The sequence below is a fragment of the Gorilla gorilla genome, chromosome 20 (genome assembly GCF_029281585.2).
Source record: "Gorilla gorilla gorilla isolate KB3781 chromosome 20, NHGRI_mGorGor1-v2.1_pri, whole genome shotgun sequence".
Taxonomy (NCBI): Eukaryota; Metazoa; Chordata; class Mammalia; order Primates; family Hominidae; genus Gorilla; species Gorilla gorilla.
In genome coordinates, this window is record NC_073244.2 from 64,458,623 (window position 1) to 64,478,275 (window position 19,653).

Below are 19,653 nucleotides of genomic sequence, written 5' to 3' on the forward strand. Positions count from 1 at the left end.
AGAGACTTCCTTTTGTTCTGTACTAAGAAAAATTCTTCTGCCTTGAGATGCTGTTAATCTGTAACCCCACCCCCAACCCTGTGCTCCCAGAAATGTGCTGTGTTGACTCAAGGTTTAATGGATTTAGGGCTATGCAGGTTGTGCTTTGTTAAGCAAATGCTTGAAGGCAGTATGCTTGTTAAAAGTCATCACCACTCCCTATTCTCAAGTACCCGGGGACACAAAACACTGGAAGGCTGCAAGGACCTCTGCCTAGGAAAGCCAGGTATTGTCCAAGGTTTCTCCCCATGTGACAGTCTGAAATATGGCCTCGTGGGAAGGGAAAGACCCGACCATCCCCCAGCCCGACACCCATAAATGGTCTGTGCTGTGGAGGATTAGTGAAAGAGGAAGGCCTCTTTGCAGTTGAGATAAGAGGAAGGCATCTGTCTCCTGCTCATCCCTGGGCAATGGAATGTCTCCATGTAAAACCCGATTGTGTGTTCTATTCACTGAGATAGGAGAAAACGGCCTTAGGGCTGGAGGTGAGACATGCGGGCAGCAATACTGCTCTTTAAGGCATTGAGGTGTTTACGTATATGCACATCAAAGGCACAGCACTTTTTTCTTTACCTTGTTTATGATGCAGAGACATTTGTTCACAAGTTTTCCTGCTGACCCTTCCCCACTATTACCCTATTGTTCTGCCACATCCCCCTCTCCGAGATGGTAGAGATAGTGATCAATAAATACTGAGGGAACTCAGAGACCAGTGCCGTCGTGGGTCCTCCGTATGCTGAGCGCCGGTCGCCTGGGCCCACTTTTCTTTCTCTATACTTTGTCTCTTTCTTTTGTCAAGAGATGGCAAAAGTGAAAAACAAAACACAGAAAAAACTAAGAAAGCAGGAGGACAAAAGCAACTGGAGAAATGTAGAGAAGAGCTAGATATACGGAGACATGAAGGGCGGCAAGGTAGGGAGAGTGGCAGCGAAGAGGGAGACTCATCAGAGTGAGGGAGAGAGGGAAGGATTTGGAGCCAGGCAGACAGAGCAGAGTGGTGCTTGTGTCAAGGAGAACAGAGGGAGAAACACAGCAGGGAGGACACCTGGGGATCTGGGGTGCCACAGGGTCGGGACACGGGAGTGTATCAGGGAAGAGAGAATTTAACAGGGAGAACAGAGGAGGCACAGAGATGGGAGAAGAGGCAGAAATAGACAGAGATTGAGGATGATTGAAATATTGGGGAGAAGGAGCAATAAGAGGTTAAATAAGTTGCGAGGATGGAGCAGAAGAGGTGGAAGAGAAGGAATAGAGGGAAGAAGGGGATAAACAGCAGAAGAGGAGAGGGGCACAAAATGAAGAGCAGAATCCCAGGGAGAAAGAAAAGAAAACAAGAGCTAGAGAGAGAAGGGGAGAATGAGAGAGATATACAGAATTAGGGAGGGAAGTGCAGTAATGAAGACAGAGGGGCTGGGCGCAGTGGCTCAAGTCTGTAATCTCCACACTTCAGGAGACTGAGGCAAGTGGATTGCTTGAGTCCAGGATTTCGAGACCAGCCTGGGCAACATAGTGAGAACACCATCTCTGCCAAAAAAAAATAATAATAATAAGTAAATAAACCTGTACTCCCAGCTGCTCTGGTGGCCAAGCTGGGAGGATGACTTGAGCCCAGGAGGTCCAGGCTGCACTGAGCTGAGATCATGCCACTATACTGCAGCCTGGTCAACAGAGCGAGACCTTGTCTAAAAAAAAAAAAGGGGGGGGGGCGAGAGACTTTGGGTTTAGATGAGTGGGTGAGTTCGTTGGATATGATTAGTTGTGACATGTTGACTTCCATATATATAATCTAATAACTAAAAACTTGTTTATACACATGAGATTGAGAATTTTAAAATTGGTGTCTATAAGATGTACATTCTATAAATCTTGGCATCAGAGGTTATGTTCCACTTGGATTCCCTGTTCAACCAGAGGGAAGTGACTTATTCAGTTGTGAATCACTGTCTTCCCTTTTCCTAGGATGAGGAGGGCAACGGGTAGTGAAGTGGGAAAAAAGTCACTGTCTGTTATTACATAATACTTTTAATTTAATTAAATAATATTTTGAGACAGGTCTGGCTCTATCACCCAGGCTGGAGTGCAGTGCGTGATCTCCTCTAACTGCAGCCTTGACCTCTTGGGCTCAAGCGATCCTCCTACCTCAGCCTTCTGAGTAGCTGGGACCACAGGGATGAGCCACCAAGCCCGGCTAGTTTTTGTATTTTTTTATTTTTGTAGAAACGTGGTTTCACTATGTTTCCCAGGCTGGTCTCAAAATCCTGGGCTGAAAGGATCCTCCTGCCTTGGCCTCCCAAATTACTGGGATTACAGATTACAGGGATGGCCCATGGCGTCTGGCCTACATAGCCCCCCCCCCCTTTTTTTTTTTGAGAGGGAGTTTTACTCTTGTTGCCCAGGCTGGAGTGCGATGGCATGATGTCAGCTCACCACAAACTCTGCTTGCCGGCTTCAAGCAATTCTACTGCCTCAGCCTCAGTAGCTGGGATTACAGGCTTGCACCACCCCGCCCAGCTAATTTTGTGTTTTTAGTAGAGACGAGGTTTCGTCATGTTGGTCCAGGCTGGTCTCTAACTCCCATCCTCAAGTGATCCGCTGCCTGGGCCTCCCAAAGTGCTGGGATTACAGGCATGAGCCACCACGCCCAGCCCATAGTAGTTTTTAAAAGGGACATTAGGCTGCGGTGGCTCACACCTGTAATCCCAGCACTTTGGGAGACAGAGGTGGGTGAATCACGAGGTCAGGAGTTCGAGACCAGCCTGGCCAACACAGTGAAACTCAATCTCTACTAAAAAAATACCAAAATTTCCATCCTGGCTAACACGGTGAAACCCAGTCTCTACTAAAAAATACAAAAAATTAGCCGGGCGTGTTGGTGGGCTCCTGTAGTCCCAGCTACTCAGGAGGCTGAGGCAGGAGAATGGCGTGAACCTGGTAGGCGGAGCTTGCAGTGAGCCGAGATCGCATCACTGCACTCCAGCCTGGGTGACAGAGCAAGACTCCGTCTCAAAACAAACAAACAAAAATACCAAAATTAGCCAGGCGTGGTGGCAGACTCCTGTAATCCCAGCTACTCGGGAGGCTGAGGCAGGAAAATTGCTTGAACCCAGGAGGCAGAGGTGGCAGTGAGCCGAGATTGCATCACTGCACACCAGCCTGGGTAACAGATTTAGACTCCGTTTGAAGAAAAAAAAAATGAAGAAAAAGTAAGGAATATCAAAGCTGGGCATGGTGGCTCATGCCTGTAATCCCAGCACTTTGGGAGCAAATCACTGAAGGTCATGAGTTGGAGACTGCCTGCCTGGCCTACATGGTGAAACCCCGTCTCTACCAAAAATACAAAAATTAGCTGGCCATGTTTACACACGCCTCTAATTTCAGCTACTCCAGAGGCTGAGGCAGGAGAATTACTTGGACCCGGCTGGAAGGCAGAGGTTGCAGTGAGCCACGATTGCACCACTGCCCTCCAGCCTGGGTGACAGAGTGAGACTCCGTCTGCCCCCCCTAAAAAAAGGAAAAGTAGCCGAGGGTGGTGGCATGCGTCTGTACTCCCATCTACTCCGGAGGCTGAGGCAGGAGAATCTCTTTAGGCAGGAGAATCATGCCACAACAGTGCAGCCTGAGTGACAGAGCATGACTTGGTCTCAAAAAACAAAAAAAGAAATAGCAATCAACTCTTTGTCTCCCTTTATAAAAGCAGTAGTCCTGGCCATGTGCTGTGGCTCACACTTGTAACGCCAGCACTTTGGAAGGCTGATGCGGGCAAATCACCTGACGTCGGGGGTTGGAGATCAGCCTGGCCACTATAGAGAAACCTCGTCTCTATAAAACTACAAAATTAGCTGGGTGTGGTGGCGCATGCCTGTAATCCCAGCTACTCTGGAGGCTGAGGCAGGCTAATTGCTTGAACCCGGGAGGCAAAGGTTGCGGTGAGCCAAGGTCACGCCATTGCACTCCAGCCTGGGCAACAAGAGGGATACTCCGTCTCAAAAATTAATTAAATAAATAAATAATAAAAATAAAAGCACTGGTCCTATTCACGTGTAGTCAACACCCATGGAGAAATTCTTCTTTTTTTTTTTTCTCACTGTGTTGCCCAGCCTGAAGTATAGTGGTGCGATCTTGGCTCGCTGCAAGCTCTGCCTCCCGGGTTCACGCCATTCTCTTGCCTCAGCCTCCCGAGTAGCTGGGACTACAGGCGCCCGCCACCAATCCCGGCTAATTTTTTTGTACTTTTAGTAGAGATGGGGTTTCACCTTGGTAGCCAGGATGATCTCTATCTCCTGACCTCGTGATCTGCCCGCCTCGGCCTCCCAAAGTGCTGGGATTACATGCGTGAGCCACCGCGCCCGGCCACCCATGACCAAATTCTCTCACAGACACCATCTGCAGAAACATCCTATTGGACAATAAGAACTCTGAACATCCCTTTTGGCCAATATAAACATTCAGACCAGGGAGCCTGCATCAGGTTTTTGATGTTTTTATTGTGCAATTTGTTTTATACAATGTTTTCTGTGATCTCAGTTTATAAATTTTCCCAGTACACATTCTATGTTTTATATTTTACGCACAGTTCACTACATAACTAAGGGCAATACATATATATAAAATTGCTCTATTGCCTGGTGTTATGTAACTGTACCTGTGACATCACAATTGCACCCTCTGACACTGTTAGTCAGTTCTTATTCCTTTTAATACTGTGTATTTACTTGAACGCATACATCAGAAGGTACTGATCTTAACATGTATTTCAGTTCTTATAGTGTGTGCTGATTTTAAGTAGAAGTTGTGGCTTTTTTCTTAAGAGAGAATTGTTTAGAATTCTGCAGGCTGTATAAATGTACTTATTATTTGCTTGCTGGTTTTATCATGGGTTAGAATAGTTTACTGATTAATATTTAAGATTTCACATATGGCTTTTCAGTATATGATATGTAATGGAACTGACACACTGCACTAGTTAATTTCAATAAGTCCCTGTTCTGCATGGATATAGGTAATTTTAAGACAGGTATTCAGAAAAAAATTGTATTAACATTTTTTTTTTTTTTTTGAGACGGAGTCTTGCTCTGTCACCCAGGCTGGAGTGCAGTGGCACAATCTGGGCTCACTGCAATCTCTGCCTCCCAGGTTCAAGGGATTCTTGTGCCTCAGCCTCCCGAGTAGCAGGGACTACAGGTGACCGCCACCACGCCTGGCTGATTTTTGGAATCTTTTCTTATCTTCTCTGTGCTATGATTATTTGACAATACAGAATTTCCATTGATTTTGGTTACTCTTACATAAGCTTCTTGTGGATTATTTACCAATATAGTATATTGTATGGTCTTTTAGCATTTATTTGTATACAGTAGATATTCTGTAACTATGAAGAATATATACTTTTCTTCTCATTGATGTGACAGTGATATGTTTTTTGCAAACTGTGATAGAATTTAGGGTCACAGTGGAAAAACACTCCTGACTTTAGGCTTACACATGTTTGTGCCCTGTCAGAGTTTTGTCATGAGATTGGATACAGGCTTCCATAGAAATGATTTGAAGGACATGTAATCGCCCTTTATTTATTAAAGAATTTTACTCCTTTTGTATTCCTAAACTTTGAAGATCGTGTTTGGAAAGTTTAAAATAAGTATTTTTTTTGTGTCATATTTACACATTTCAGTATGATTTACCATCTGGACTTAATTGGAAACGTATTGGTGTTTATATTTTGTAGATATCTCTTCCAAATGCTTGATGAAAAAGGTGGGAGGATTACTTGAGCCAGGGAGTTGAAGGCTGCAGTGAGCCCTGTTTTTGCCACCACACTCCAGCTTGGGTGAGTGAGCTACACCCTATCGCAAATAAGTCAATAAATGAGAGGTTTAATTCCTCCTTTGAAAATAAAGAAAGAGATTTTCTTTCCTTTCATCCCTTTTCTTAGGACATTTATTTAGAAAATATGCAAAAATACGAAAGTTAGCTGGGCATGGTCGTGAGCGCTTGTAATACCAGATACTCCAAAGGCTGAGACAGAAGAATAGCTTCCACCCAGTAGGCAGAGGCTGCAGTGAGCCATGATCTCGCAGCTGCACCCCAGCATGGGCCACAGAGAAATACTCTGTCTTAAAAATAAAAGAAAAGAAAAAAGTAAAAAAAGAAAAAGTAATAGATCTCTTTAACAAACGTACTGGGACAACTAACTGGATATCCACATGGAAAAGAATAATGTTGGATCCCTATGTTACACCATGAAAAATTTTATTTAAAAACGGTAAAACAAACAAAAAACAAGGCCGTGTGGGGTGGCTCACATCTGTAATCCAAGCAGTTTGGGAGGCTGAGGAGGGCGGATCCCGAAGTCAGGAGATCGAGACCATCCTGGCTAACACGGTGAAACCCCATCTCTGCTAAAAATACAAAAAATTAGCTGGGCGTCGTGGCGGTCGTCTCAAATCCGTTACTCCAAAGGCTGAGGCAGGAGAATGGTGTGAACCCGGAAGTTGGAGCTTGCAGTTAGCCAAAACCGTGCCACTGCACTGCAGCCTGGGCGACACAGAGAGATTCTGTCTCAAAAAAAAAAAAAAAACAAAAAAAAAAAGGGAGGGAGAGACGAGGAAGGGAGCCCTGCGAGAGGGGGTGTTACTTTGTCACCAGGCTGGCCTGGACCCCCAGGTTCAGCGATTCTCTGGCCGCTGCTTCCTGAGTAGCTGGGACCTCAGGCTTCCGCCCCGTGCCCGCATCCCTGCTGTGTTTAGGCAGCAGGTGGTGACCTCACTCCTCCCTGGCCTGAGCACTCAGTCCCGCATCCCAGGCGGAGGCCCTAGGGAAGTCTCTGAAGCTGAGCACAGGGTGGACTCTCCCTCCTGAATGAATGGCGAATAGAAAGAGAGAGGATTTCTGTTCTGTTCTGTGGGCCATCAGCATGAAATCATATGTTCCTCCCAGGCAGGGCTTTACATTTCACATTTTAGTTTGCATGCCCGTTCCAGACAATTCCAGGGCTTTTGAATCATGCCTCAACCTTCCTGGCCGCTCTCACCTCCAAAAACCCAAAAAACGGAGGAGCTGCCTGCCAGGCCAAGAGATGCACAGGTCCCGCCCCGGCCCCGCCCTCTGCCGGTTCTAAAGGGCGAGGTCTCTCTGCCTCGCGCCCCGACCCTACCCCGCCCAGGCCCTGCCAAACTGTTCGCGGGCCCCGCCCAGGCCTGGCTTCTGTCCTGCGCGCGCAAACCCGGTGGCGGATCGCTTGGAGTGAAGGTCCTACCGCGGCATGTGAGTTTCGCTCTGTGTTGTGTTAAGTCTGCGCTTCCCAGGTCCCCGGCGCTTCTGTCCCTAGGACTTTGGGTCCCCACGGACCTGGAAATTCTCGCTTGTCTTCCTTCACATAGAGCAAATTGAGATGTCCCCGTAAGAGTCCGGGAGTTGCTTCCTTTTGGGTTTGAAGTCGTCCGGAGGCTGGTCCAGTCCCTGGTCTTTCTGCTGTAGGGCAATGTATACACTTCTATAGCGTAATTTTCCTGCTCAAAACCTTTTTCTGACTCTCCCGCCCCGTGCTTCTTAAAGTCCTCACCCGCGAGGTGGATTCCCGCCCTGGGCGCCTCCCAGGCTCGGCCCCTGGAGCACAGCGCCTGGTCCTGGAATCCTGCAGGTGTCACCCTTGTCTTAAGGCGCCGTCGCCCCCTACGTCCCTCCTCGTGCCGGGCCCTGCTGCTCCCGAAGTCTTCCCTCCGCAGTCACCGCTTCCCCTGAACCAGCATTGGGCAGGTCCCAGGGGCTTGTCCTTTGACCCGGGGTATTCTTGCTTGCCCAGCTCCACCCCCGGAAAATGCGCTTCTCCGCGATGCAGGAGTCTTACTCCAAACCTGCAGAGTTTTGCTGGTGGCAAGGAGAACCGAGGGAGAAACACAGCAGGGAGGACACCTGGGGATCTGGGGTGCTAGAGAGTGGGGACAGGGGGGTATAACAGGGAAGAGAGAATTTAACAGGGAGAGCAGAGGAGACGCAGAGATAAGAGGCGGTAATATATAGAGATTGAGGACGATCGAAAGATTGGGGGGAAGGGCAACAAGAGGTTAAATAAGGACCGGGCGCGGTGGCTTATGCCTGTAATCCCAGCAGTTTTGGAGACTGAAGCGGGCAGATCACCTGAGGTCCCGAGTTCGAGACCAGCCTGCCCAACATGGAGAAACCCCGTCCCTACTAAAAATGCAAAATTAGCCGGGCGTGGTTGCACATGCTTGTAACGCCAGCTATTAGGGAGGCTGAAGCTGGAGAATCGCTTGAACCTGGGAGGCGGAGGTTGTGGTGAGCCGAGATCTCACCATTTCACTCCAGCCTGGGCAACAAGAGCAAAACTCCGTCCAAAAAAAAAAAAAAAAAAAGTGGTTAAATAAGTTGTGTGGATGGAGCAGAAGAGGTGGAAGAGAAGTAATAGAGGGAAGAATGGAATAAATAGCAGGAGAGGAGAGGGGTACAAAATGAGCAGAATCCCAGGGAAAAAGACAAGAAAACAAGAGCTAGAGAGAAGGGGAGAATGAGAGATGTGTAAAGAATTAGGGAGGGAAGCACAGTAATGAAGAAAGAGGGGCCGGGCGCAGTGGCTCAAGCCTGTAATCCCAGCACTTTAGGAGACTGAGGCAGAGGGATTGCTTGAGTCCAGGAGTTCAAGACCAGCCTAGGCAAAATAGTGAGACCCGCCGTCGCTGTCAAAAAAAAAAGAAAAAAAAATTTAACCGGGCATGATAGTGTGCACCTGTAATTTCAGCTACTCTGTAGGCAGAGGCTGGAGGATCACTTGAGCCCAGGAGCTCCAGGCTGCTGTGAGCAGAGATCATGCCACTGTACTCCAGCCTGGTCAAAAGAGCAAGACCCTGTCTTAAAAGAAAAAAAGGGTTGGGGACTTTGGGTACAGATGAGTGTGTGAGTTCATTGGATATGATTAGTTGTGACATGTTGACTTCTGTCTATATATCTAATAACTTGTTTAAATTATACAGATGAGATTTAGAATTTTAAAAGTCCTATCTGTGAGTCATGTACATTCTAGAAATCTTGGTATCAGAGGTTAGCTTCCACTTGGAATCCCTATTCAGCCCGAGGGCAATGACATTCAATTGTGAGTCAGTCTCTTCCCTTTTCCCAGGGTGGGGTAGGAAGTGGGGCAGTGATGTGGGGAAAAAAATCACTTTCTGTTATTATGTAATACTTTTAATTAATTAATTAATATTTTGAGACAGGGTCTGGCCCTATTGCCCAGGCAAGAGTACAATGGTGTTATCTACTCTAACTGAAGCCTCGACCTCCTAGGCTCAAGCAATCCTCCTCCCTCAGTCTCCTGAGTAGCTGAGACCACAGGTGTGAGACACCAAGCCCAGCTAGTAGTTTTTTTTTCTTTGTTTTTTTGTAGAAACAGGGTTTCAGTATGTTTCCCGGGGTGGTCTCAAAATCCTGGGCTCAAAGGTTCCTCCTGTCTTGGCCTTGCAAAGTACTGGGATTACAGGGATGAGCCACCGCGCCCGGCCTACATACTAATTATTATTATTAGTAGTAGTTTTTTGAGGTGGAGTTTCGCTCCTGTTGCCCAGGCTGGAGTGCAATGGCACAATCTTGGCTAATGAGTATCTCTGCCTTTAGGGTTGAAGCGATTCTCCTGCGATACTACCCCCTGAGTAGCTGGGATTACAGGCATGGGCCACCATGCCCTGCTAATTTTGGATTAGGAGGCCGAGGCAGGAGAATCACTTGAACCCAGGAGGCAGAGGTTGTGGTGAGCTGAGATCGCACCATTGTACTTCAGCGTGGGCAATAAGAGCGAAACTCTGTCTCAAAAAAAAACAAAAAAGAATGGAGCAAAACAGGAGAGGGGCATAAAATGAGCAGAAGCCCAGGGGGAAATGCAGAAAAGAAACAGATGGAGAGAGAAAGTGAGAAAGGGCTATGTATAAAATGATGGAGGGAAGCAGTAATGAAGATGAAGGGGGACCCTGAGTGCAGATGAGCGGTGAGTTGATTGGATGTGATGATGAAGTGATGACATGTTGTTTTCTCTCTTTATAATGTAACAAATTTAAAATTAGTTTAAATTATACAGATGAGAATGAGAGTTGCCAAACTCCTGTGTCTAAGTGTGGTGCATTTTATAATGATGGCGTCAGAGGCCAGCTTCCCTCTGCAACCCCTCTTCAGCCAGAGGACAGTGACTTGACTCATTAGTTGTGGATCACCCTCTTCCCTTTTCATGGCTGGGGTCGGGAGTGGGGGAAGAGAAGTAGGGTAAGAAGTGACTGACTCTGTTACTATATGGAACGTGATGAAAGGAGTATTAAAGTGCTTTTTTTCTCTTTTTGTAATTGGTTTCCTTTTTTCTAGTTCCTCCTCATTTAATTAGTTTAGTTGTCTTTTTGTTTTTCTTTTTGAGATGGAGTCTCTCTCTGTCACGCAGGCTGGAGTGGAGTGGAGCGATCTGGACTCACTGTAACCTCTGCCTCCCGGGTTCAAGCAATTTTCTGCCTCAGCCTCCCGAGCAGCTGGGATTATAGGCGCCCACAACCACACCTGTCTGATTTTTGTATTTTTAGTAGAGACAGGATTCACCATCTTGGCAAGATGGTTCTTGAACTCATGACCTCGTGATCCACCCTCGTCGGCCTCCCAAAGTGCTGCGATTACAGGCATGAGCCACCACGCTCGGCCTCATTTGTTGTTATTTATTTATTTATTTGAGACAGAGTCTCGCTCTGTCACCCAGGCTGGAGTGCAGTGGCGCAATCTCGGCTCACTGCAAGCTCCGCCTCCCGGGTTCATGCCATTCTCCTGCCTCAGCCTCCCGAGTAGCTGGGACTACAGGCGCCCGCGACCGCGCCCGGCTAATTTTTTGTATTTTTAGTAGAGACGGGGTTTCACCGTGTTAGCCAGGATGGTCTCCATCTCCCGACCTCGTGATCCGCCCGCCTCAGCCTCCCAAAGTGCTGGGATTACAGGCGTGAGCCACCGCGCTCGGCCTCATTAGTTGTTATTTATTTATTTATTTGAGACAGAGTCTTGCTCTGTCACCCAGGCTGGAGTGCAATGGCGCAATCTCGGTCACTGCAACCGTCGCCTCTGGGGTTCACGTGATTCTCCTGCCTCAGCCTCCTAAGTAGTTATGATTACAGGCACGCAGCACCATGGCCGGCTAATTTTGTATTTTCAGTAGAAATTGGGTTTCTCCATCTTGGTCAGGCTGGTCTTGAACACCTGACCTCAGGTGATCCTCCTGCTTCAGCTTCCCAAGGTGCTGGGATTACAGGCATGAGCCGCCGCACCCAGCCTTTAATTTTTATTTTTTTGAGACACTCTTACTGTTGTCCAGCCTGGAGTGCAGTGGCAGGATCACATCTCAGTGCCGCAGCAACCTCCTGGGCTCAAGTGATTTTTCCACCTCAGCCTCCGGAGTAGCTGGGGCCACAGGCACGCCCCACGAGGCCTGGCTAATGTTTAGATATATATATTTATTTGTTGAGACTCTCTGTCAACCAGGCTGGAGTGCAGTGGCACGATTTTGTCTCACTGCAACCTCCGCCTCCCGGGGTCAAGTGATTCTCCTGCCTCAGCCTCCTGAGTAGCTGGGATTACAGACGCCCACCACCCTCCCAGCTAATGTTTGTACTTTTAGTAGAGACAGATTTCAGCATGTTGGCCAGGCTGATCTCAAACTCCTGACTTCTTGATCCGCCCACCTCGGCCTCCCAAAGTGCTTGTGCACCACTATGCCCTGCTAATTTTAGTATTTTTGGTAGAGACATAGTTTCTCCATGTTGGCCAGGCAGGTCTCGAACTGCTAACCTTGTGGTGGTCTTCCTGCCCTGGCCTCCCAAAGTGCTGGGATTATAGGTGTGAGTCACCATGCCCGGCCTTATTGTTTTCAAAGTATGATGTATTTTCAACTATTTCTCCTTTGACCCAAGATTTCATTACATCTATATTTTTTGAACATTTTAAAATTGTTTCTCTGTGAAATCATGTTCAGTTTACATTGAGGTCTGTTTGCTTTCTAGTCTTTATCATATATTGAAAACATTTTCTACTATGTGATATATGATGTTAGGTTGTTTCAGTGTGTACTTGATAATGATATCAAGGACCTTTTTTCTTTATCCTAACATGAAAATTTAGTTAAAGTAGCCTATTCCATTTTCTTTTCTTATGTCATCTGAAAAAATGGTGATCTGTGAGCTTCTAAGTAAGTGTCCCCCTCAAGTCCCTCTGGTCCATAATATTCTCTACAGATGTTGAAGGATGGGCTGGATTGACTTGGAACCTTGGGTTAGCAGAGCCCATGTGTTCATGAGAAAAGCATTTGCTCAGATCTCATTTCTACAGCTGCCTCTTTTTCAGTGTTTTAAACACCTATTGCTGTGTGTGCACATGGTGTATTTTGAACATTTTTCTGGGAGTGAGTAATGATATGTTTGGGATTGATGCCATCAGAACCTTACAACTCGAAAGAAGTTTCCTTTGCTCAGGTATATAAGATGGTCCTGGAATTTTTGTTTGTTTGTTTTTCTTTGAGATGGAGTCTCGCTCTGTCGCCCAGGCTGGAGTGCAGTGGCATGATCTCAGCTCACTGCAACCTCCACCTCCCGGGTTCAAGCAATTCTTTTGCCTCAGCCTCCCGAGTAGCAGAGACTACAGGTGCCCACTACCACGCCTGGCTAATTTGTGTATTTTTTTTTTTTTTTTGAGATGGAGTCTCACTCTGTCGCCCAGGATGGAGTGCAGTGACGCAATCTCCTCTCACTGCAAGCTCTGCCTCCTTGGTTCATGCCATTCTCCTGCGTCAGCCTCCGGAGTAGCTGGGACTACAGGCACCCACCACCACACCCAGAGAATTTTTTGCATTTTTAGTAGAGATGGGCATTCACCGTGTTAGCCAGAATGGTAATTTGTGTATTTTTAGTAGATACGTGATGTCACCATATTGGCCAGGATGGTCTTGAACTCCTGACCTTGTGATTTGCCCACTTTGGCCTGCCAAAATGATGGGATTACAGGAATGAGCCACCTTGCCTGGCCGCTTTTTTTTTTTTTTTTTTTTTGTAAGACAGAGTGTCACCCTATCACCCAGGCTGGAATGCAGTGGAACAATCTTGGATCACTGCAACCTCTGCCTCCCGGGCTCAAGTGATCTTGCGTCAGCCTCCCAAGTAGCTGGAACCACAGATGCACACCACAAGGCCTGGCTAATTTTTTGTATTTTTGTTAGAGATGGGGTTTACTATGTTGCCCGTGTTGGTCTCAGACTTCTTGGCTCAAGTGATTGGCCTGCCTCAACTACCCAAAGTGTTGGGATTTCAAGGGTGGGTCACCACTCCTGGCTGGTCTTGGAATTTTCTAGAGGAGGAAGACCAAGGCAGCCTATTGGCCCTTTCAGGCCATCACATTGGAATCAGCCACACCTCCTTCCTCCTCACCTCAGAGCTTCTCAGGATAACTTGGTGAAATGTCTCCCGCTGTGAGCCTCAGTGAGCCCACCTGTAACATAGAGGTGAGGAATAAGATCGGAAAAGCTCAGTCAGTGACACTGACCCCTGAAACGACTGACAAAATACAGTGTGTGACTTTTCTTCTGGGAGAGGATAGTGCTCAGTTTTAACTCAAATTTCAAATGAATTCCAGTTCTCCAAGATGAGCAAAAACAGGGGATTAGACTCAAATCACCTTGAAGGTTATCATCTCACAGCTTTCACCCACCTACACGACTCCATATCCCCTGCAGGCCTCAACCCTGGGCTCCACAATCCTGTGTCCAGTAGTCTCCTCAGCTCTCTCCTGGGACATCAAACAGGCATCCCCACCTTCAGGTGTCCATAAGTGACTTCCTAAATCCCCAAACACATTCCCTTGCAGTCTGCACATCTCAGATGAGAGTGACTGTGTACTTCCAAAAACTTAGCTGAACTTGACAGCACGTATTTTAAATTTGGGAAATACATTACATTATTTGTAAGTGTTGTAATTTATAATACATAGAGAAACGTACATGTATATGTGAAAAGAGTGAGAAGATACATCACTTCCAAATTGTTTTTTTTTTTTTTGAGACGAATTTTCACTCTTGTGGCCCAGGCTGGAGTGCAATGCCACGATCTCAGTTCACGGCAACCTCTGACTCCTGGGATCAAGGGATTCTCCTGCCTCAGACGCCCGAGTAGCTGGGATCACAGTCGACTTTCAAAATGCTTTTGGGTTGTGGGAGAAACATGTTTGAAGACCATGTTCCTGTGGGTCTGTGCCCCCAGGACCTCTCTGACCTCATCTCCTACCTGTGCCCTCCTCTCTTCCACTGCTCCAGCCATGCGGGCCGCTTTCCTTTTCCTGGGGCTGAGGTTGCTCCTGTCTCAGGGCCTTCACTTGAGCTGTCCCTCTCTCTAGGATGCTCTTCCCCTCAGCTGCAAGTGACAAGCAGCGTTTCTTTCCTAGGTCCTTGTTCTGATATCATCTTCTCCGGGTTTCCTTTGTGATCTCCCACAGCCCTCATTTGACACTGCGGCTGTGAAACCAGAAAATCTTACAGAGATCTCAGTTAATTTAGAAAGTTTATTTTGCCCAAGGTGGTCGGCGCAGAGCTTAATTTTATACATTTTATGGAGACATGAGACATAAATCAATGTATGTAAGAAGTATATTGGTTTGGTCTGGGAAGTTGGGAGAACTTTAAACAAAGGCAGGAAGACTTGAAGCAGGGAAGGGGCTTTTAGGTCACAGAGAACTGAGGCACAAATGGTTGCAATCTTTTGAGTTTCCTTTTTTTTTTTTGAGATGAAGTCCCATTTTGTTACCCAGGCTGGAGTGCAGTGGCACGATCTTGGCTCACTGCAACCTCTGCCTCCTGGGTTCAAGTGATTCTCCTGCCTCAGCTTCCCAAGTAGATGCCCAGATCATTTTTGTATTTTTAGTAGAGATGTCTTTTCACCATGTTGGCTGGGAGGGTGTCGACCTCTTGACCCCAAGAGATCTGCCTGCCTCGGCCTCCCACAGTGCTGGGATTACAGTCCTGAGCCACTATGCTGGGTCTTTCTTTTGAGTTTGATTAGCCTTTCAAAGGAGGCACTCAGATAGGCATGTATGTCAGGGAGCAGAGGGGTGACTTTGAATAGAAGGGGAGTCTGGTTCCCTAAGCAGTTCCCAGCTTGACTTTTCCCTTTTGCTTAGTGATTTGGGGCCCCAAGATTTATTTTCCTCTGGTCCACATTGACTGTTTTGTGTGATTTTTTTTTTTTTTGAGATGGAGTCTTGCTCTGTCACCCAGGCTGGAGTGCAGTGGTGGGATCTCGGCTCACTGCAACCTCTGTCTTCTGGCTTCAAGCAATTCTCTTGCCTCAGCCTCCTGAATAGCTGGGATTATGGGCACCCACTACCATGCCCAGCTAATTTTTGTATTTTTAGTAGAGAAAGCATTTCGCCATGTTGGCCAGTCTGGTCTTGAAGTCCTGACCCTGTGATCCAGCCGCCTCGGCCTCCCAAAGTGCTGGGATTATAGGCGAGAGCCCCTGCGCCTGGCCTCTTTGTGATTATTTTTGTGCCTTTGTCATCCACTGTCTGGATCCTGGTGAGAACTTGGCCCCAAGGGGAGGGCAGAGCCAGAACGTGGGGCTGTGCTGTGCTCGCCCCCTCTGAATGGAGCTCAACCCTGGCTTCACATTAGAGTCTAGAGGCATTTTGCAAATAGAGCTTTTGTGCCGCTTTAGCAGGGATTCTTACTCTGACGGGATGGAACCCACCCTCAGTAATACCTGCAGTGGCGCAGGTGCTTGTCATCTGTGTGCAGCATTGAGCATGGAAGCTCTGAGTCCTCCATTTCTGAGGGCTGAGCTCAGCCTGTGATCCACAGAGAGGTGAGGGGTTGTCCTCTGGATGCGGTTTGATCAGGGATGGGTCTGTGCCCTGAAGGGGAGATCAGTCCAGCCCAGCTCCCCATTGCTGCCTCGTGTGTGGTGGCTGCTCCAGGAGGGGGGCGAGATCTGAAGACCAGGGTCAAACATACACTTATAGGTCTTCCTGTGGGACTTTCTTATGTCTGCATGATCTCTGGTGCAGTGGGCAGTGGGGGGGGCTTCTTTGTACAGGGTGATGTCTCCCCGTTCCTGTGTTTTTATCACAGGAAGGGAGTGAGTCATTTATAACCTGAAGTCTTATTTTTCTTCCACATACAGGATTGATTTCTAAAGACTCATGTTACATGAGGAAGCAGCTCAGAAGAGGAAAGGAAAGGAGCCAGGCATGGCTCTTCCTCAGGTGAAGTGATATTCCTCTGTGGATTAATCTGTCTCTTTCCTTTCTGAAATGTAGTAGTATTATATTGTATTGTAGTAATGTATTGTAGCAGCCAGTCTTTTCTGAGTCTGAAGCATTTTGCCTGACACGTTTGCTTGCACTCACCCATGCCTGCCCTCAGTTCCTCTCATTTGCTCAAAAGAATTCCATCTCCTGTGACCCAGTGACATGAACTTGGGAAGAGGCTCCACTGGGCATGGTCCTGGGAAGGGCTCACACCCAGACATGGATTAACATGGGGTGTGGGCCCGTTGATGTCATTGCTGCTGGGCAGCCTGGATTGTTCAGGGGCCACATCTGGATGTCAGCTCTTTGTGGACCAGATTAGAGAAACTACATATGAAATACATATGTTAATGTGCCCAGATATGTGACAAATTCTGGGAAAGGAGACTAATAAGGGGAGGTATTTTGTATCTTATTTGGTAATGCATTTGAAGCCACACTAGTAGATCAAGATGTCTCTGTCTCCAAACTTTTTGTTTTGTTTTAAGAGACAGGATGTTGGTCCAGGTGCGATGGCTCACACCTGTAATCACAGCACTTTGGGAGGCCAAGGCAGGAAGATCACTTGAGGTCAGGAGTTCAAGACCAGCCTGGCCAACATGGTGAAACCCCATCTCTACTAAAAATACAAAAATTAGCTGTGTGTGGCGGTGCATGCTTGTAATCTCAGCTACTTAGGAGACTGAGGCAGGAGAATCACTTGAGCCCAGGAGGTGGAGGTTACCATACACTGAAATTTTGCCACTGCAGTCCAGCCTGGGAAACGGAGCGAGACTCTGTCTCAAAAGAAAAAGAGAGGGAGAGAGAAGGTGTTGCTCTGTGGCTTAGTTCTGGAGTACAATGGCACAATTCAGAGTTTACAGCAGCCTCAAACTCCTGAGCTCAACTAATCCCTCCTTTAGACTCCGAAAGAGCCTGAGTGATAGGCATGGGTCACCATATGTATGTATGTATTTTAAGATGGAGTCTCACTCAGTCACCAAAGCTGGAGTGCAATGGCAGGATCTCGGCTCACTGCATCCTCTCCCTCTGGGTTTCAAGCAATTCTTCTGCCTCAGCCTCCCGAGTTGCTGGGACTACAGGATGCACCACCACACCCAGCTAGTTTTTGTACTTTTAGTTGAGACAGGGTTTCATTATGTTCTTTAGGCTGGTCTCAAACTCCTGACCTTGTGATCTGCCTGTCTTGGACTCCCCACATGCTGGGATTAAAGGTGTGCACCACCATGTCTGGCCTTATTTTTTATATTGTATTTTTATTTTGTTGTCCAGGCTGGAGTGCAGTAATGCAATCATAGCTTGCTACAGCCTTGATATCCTGGCCTCCAGTGATCCTCCCCTCTTGGCCTCCCAAATTGCTGGCATTCCAGATGGGAGACAGCCAGCCTGGCTGGACTCTGCACTTTTTTGAGATGGAGTCTCTCTCTGTTGCCCAGGTTGTATTGCAGTGGCGGGATCTCAGCTCACTGCAACCTCTGCCTTCCGGCTTCAAGCAATTCTTTTGCCTCAGCCTCCGGAGTATCTGGGATTACAGGCATTCGCTGTCACGCCTGGCTAAGTTTTTTGTATTTTTAGTAGAGATGTGGTTTCAGCATGTTCCCAGGCTGGTCTTGAATTCCTGACCTCGTGATCCACTCACCTCGGTCTCCCAAGTGCTGGGATTACAGGCATGAGCCACTGAGACTGACCAATCATGATAGTTTTTAGATTCGGACTTCTCTTTGAAAGCCATTCGACTTTGTCCTCTCTGAAACACCACTTGTATCTTAGCTCATCTAGAGACTAAATATCAGCTCGTATGTTGAACATAATATCTGACATGTCTGTAGAAAAAACCCTGTGTTTGCTTTTTTTTTTTTTTTTTTGAGATGGAGTCTTGCTCTGTTGCCAGGCTAAAGTGCAGTGGTGCAATCTCAGCTCACTGCAACCTCTGCCTCCCGGATTCAAGCGATCCTCCTGCCTCAGCCTCTTGAGTAGCTGGGAGTACAGGTCCACACCACAACACCCAGCTAATTTTTGTATTTTTATTAGAGACATGGTTTTGCCATGTTGGCCAGGATGGTCTCGATTTCTTGACCACATTATCTGCCCACATTGGTCTCCCAAAATGTTGGGATTACAGGTGAGAGCCACTGCTTGGCATTGCTTTTTTTTTTCACATGGAGTGTCAGTCTGTTGCTGTGGATTGAGTGTTGTGCTGCGATCTTGGCTCACTGCGGCCTCCATCTCCTGACTTCAAGTGATTCTCCTGCCTCAGCCTCCTGTGTAGCTGGGATTACAGGTGCCTGCCACAATGCCCGTCTAATTTTTATATTTTTAGTGGAGACAGGTTTCCACCACATTGGCCAGGGTGGTCTCGAACTCTTGACCTCAAATAATCTGCCCACCTTAGCCTCCTGAAGCATTGGTATTACAAGCGTGAACCACCATGCCCAGCCCTGTGTTTCCTTTTTATTTATATAGTTTTTATATTGTCCATAAAATCGAGACTTCCATAGTGACTTATGGGATCTTAAAATCTTTCAAGGAAAAGTACAATAAAATGCAACTATAGAGAAAAAAATATTCAAAAATACCTTAACGTGATTTTGTCACAACACAGTCTTCGATCAAAGAAATACTTATTTTCTCTTTTCTCATTTCCTGTGAAGGTGATAACTCAATCCTCCATAATGTTTTGTTGAAATGTGTGTTTCATTTTAGGGACGCTTGACTTTCAGGGATGTGGCTATAGAATTCTCATTGGCAGAGTGGAAATTCCTGAACCCTGCACAGAGGGCTTTGTACAGGGAAGTGATGTTGGAGAACTACAGGAACCTGGAGGCTGTGGGTGAGGAAAATGTCCCTGCAGACATGAGGAGTCTGCTCTTGTCTGTCTTGGCTCTTCCTGGTTTTGTATTCTCTTTTGTGATTTTGCCCCATACGTGGTTTTTTTGTTTGATTGTTTGATTGTTTGTTTGGTTTGAGATGGATCTTTGCTCTTGTTGCCCAGGCTGGAGAGCAATGGTATATCGGCTCATCATAACCTCCACCTTCTGGGTTCAAGTGATTCTCTTGCCTCAGCCTCCCGAGGGGCTGGGATTATAGGCATGCGCCACCACGCCCAGCTAACTTTGTATTTTTAGTAGAGATGGGGTTTCTCCATGTTGGTCAGGCTCGTCTCTAACTCCAGACCTCAGGTGATCCGCCCACCTCACCCTCCCAAAGTGCTGGGATTACAGGCGTGAGCCACCATGCCCAGCTCATTCTGGTTTTTGAGGAGCATCACAGAAGCATCTCTCACTGGCACCGTGACAATGTTCATCC

At 47.2% G+C, this 19,653-nt stretch overlaps 1 protein-coding gene across 16 annotated transcripts in view; it reads left to right on the forward strand.

Annotated features, from left to right (window-relative positions):
- ZNF578 (zinc finger protein 578) overlaps positions 1 to 19,653 on the forward strand; it is a 65,579-nt gene that overhangs the window by 32,266 nt on the left and 13,660 nt on the right. For 9 of the 16 annotated variants that reach the window (XR_010132043.1, XR_010132038.1, XR_010132040.1 and 6 more), the window contains 3 exons: positions 5,762 to 5,863; positions 16,221 to 16,302; positions 19,051 to 19,177. Coding sequence is in view for 5 of the 16 variants with exons in the window: in XM_063701606.1 (XP_063557676.1) it covers positions 16,240 to 16,302; positions 19,051 to 19,177 (190 nt within the window). In the remaining 11 variants the exon portion in view is untranslated. Of the gene's footprint in view, positions 1 to 5,761; positions 5,864 to 6,863; positions 7,300 to 16,220; positions 16,303 to 19,050; positions 19,178 to 19,653 lie in introns of those variants that run through there. The other 7 variants (XR_010132044.1, XR_010132042.1, XR_010132041.1 and 4 more) reach the window with 2 other exon arrangements.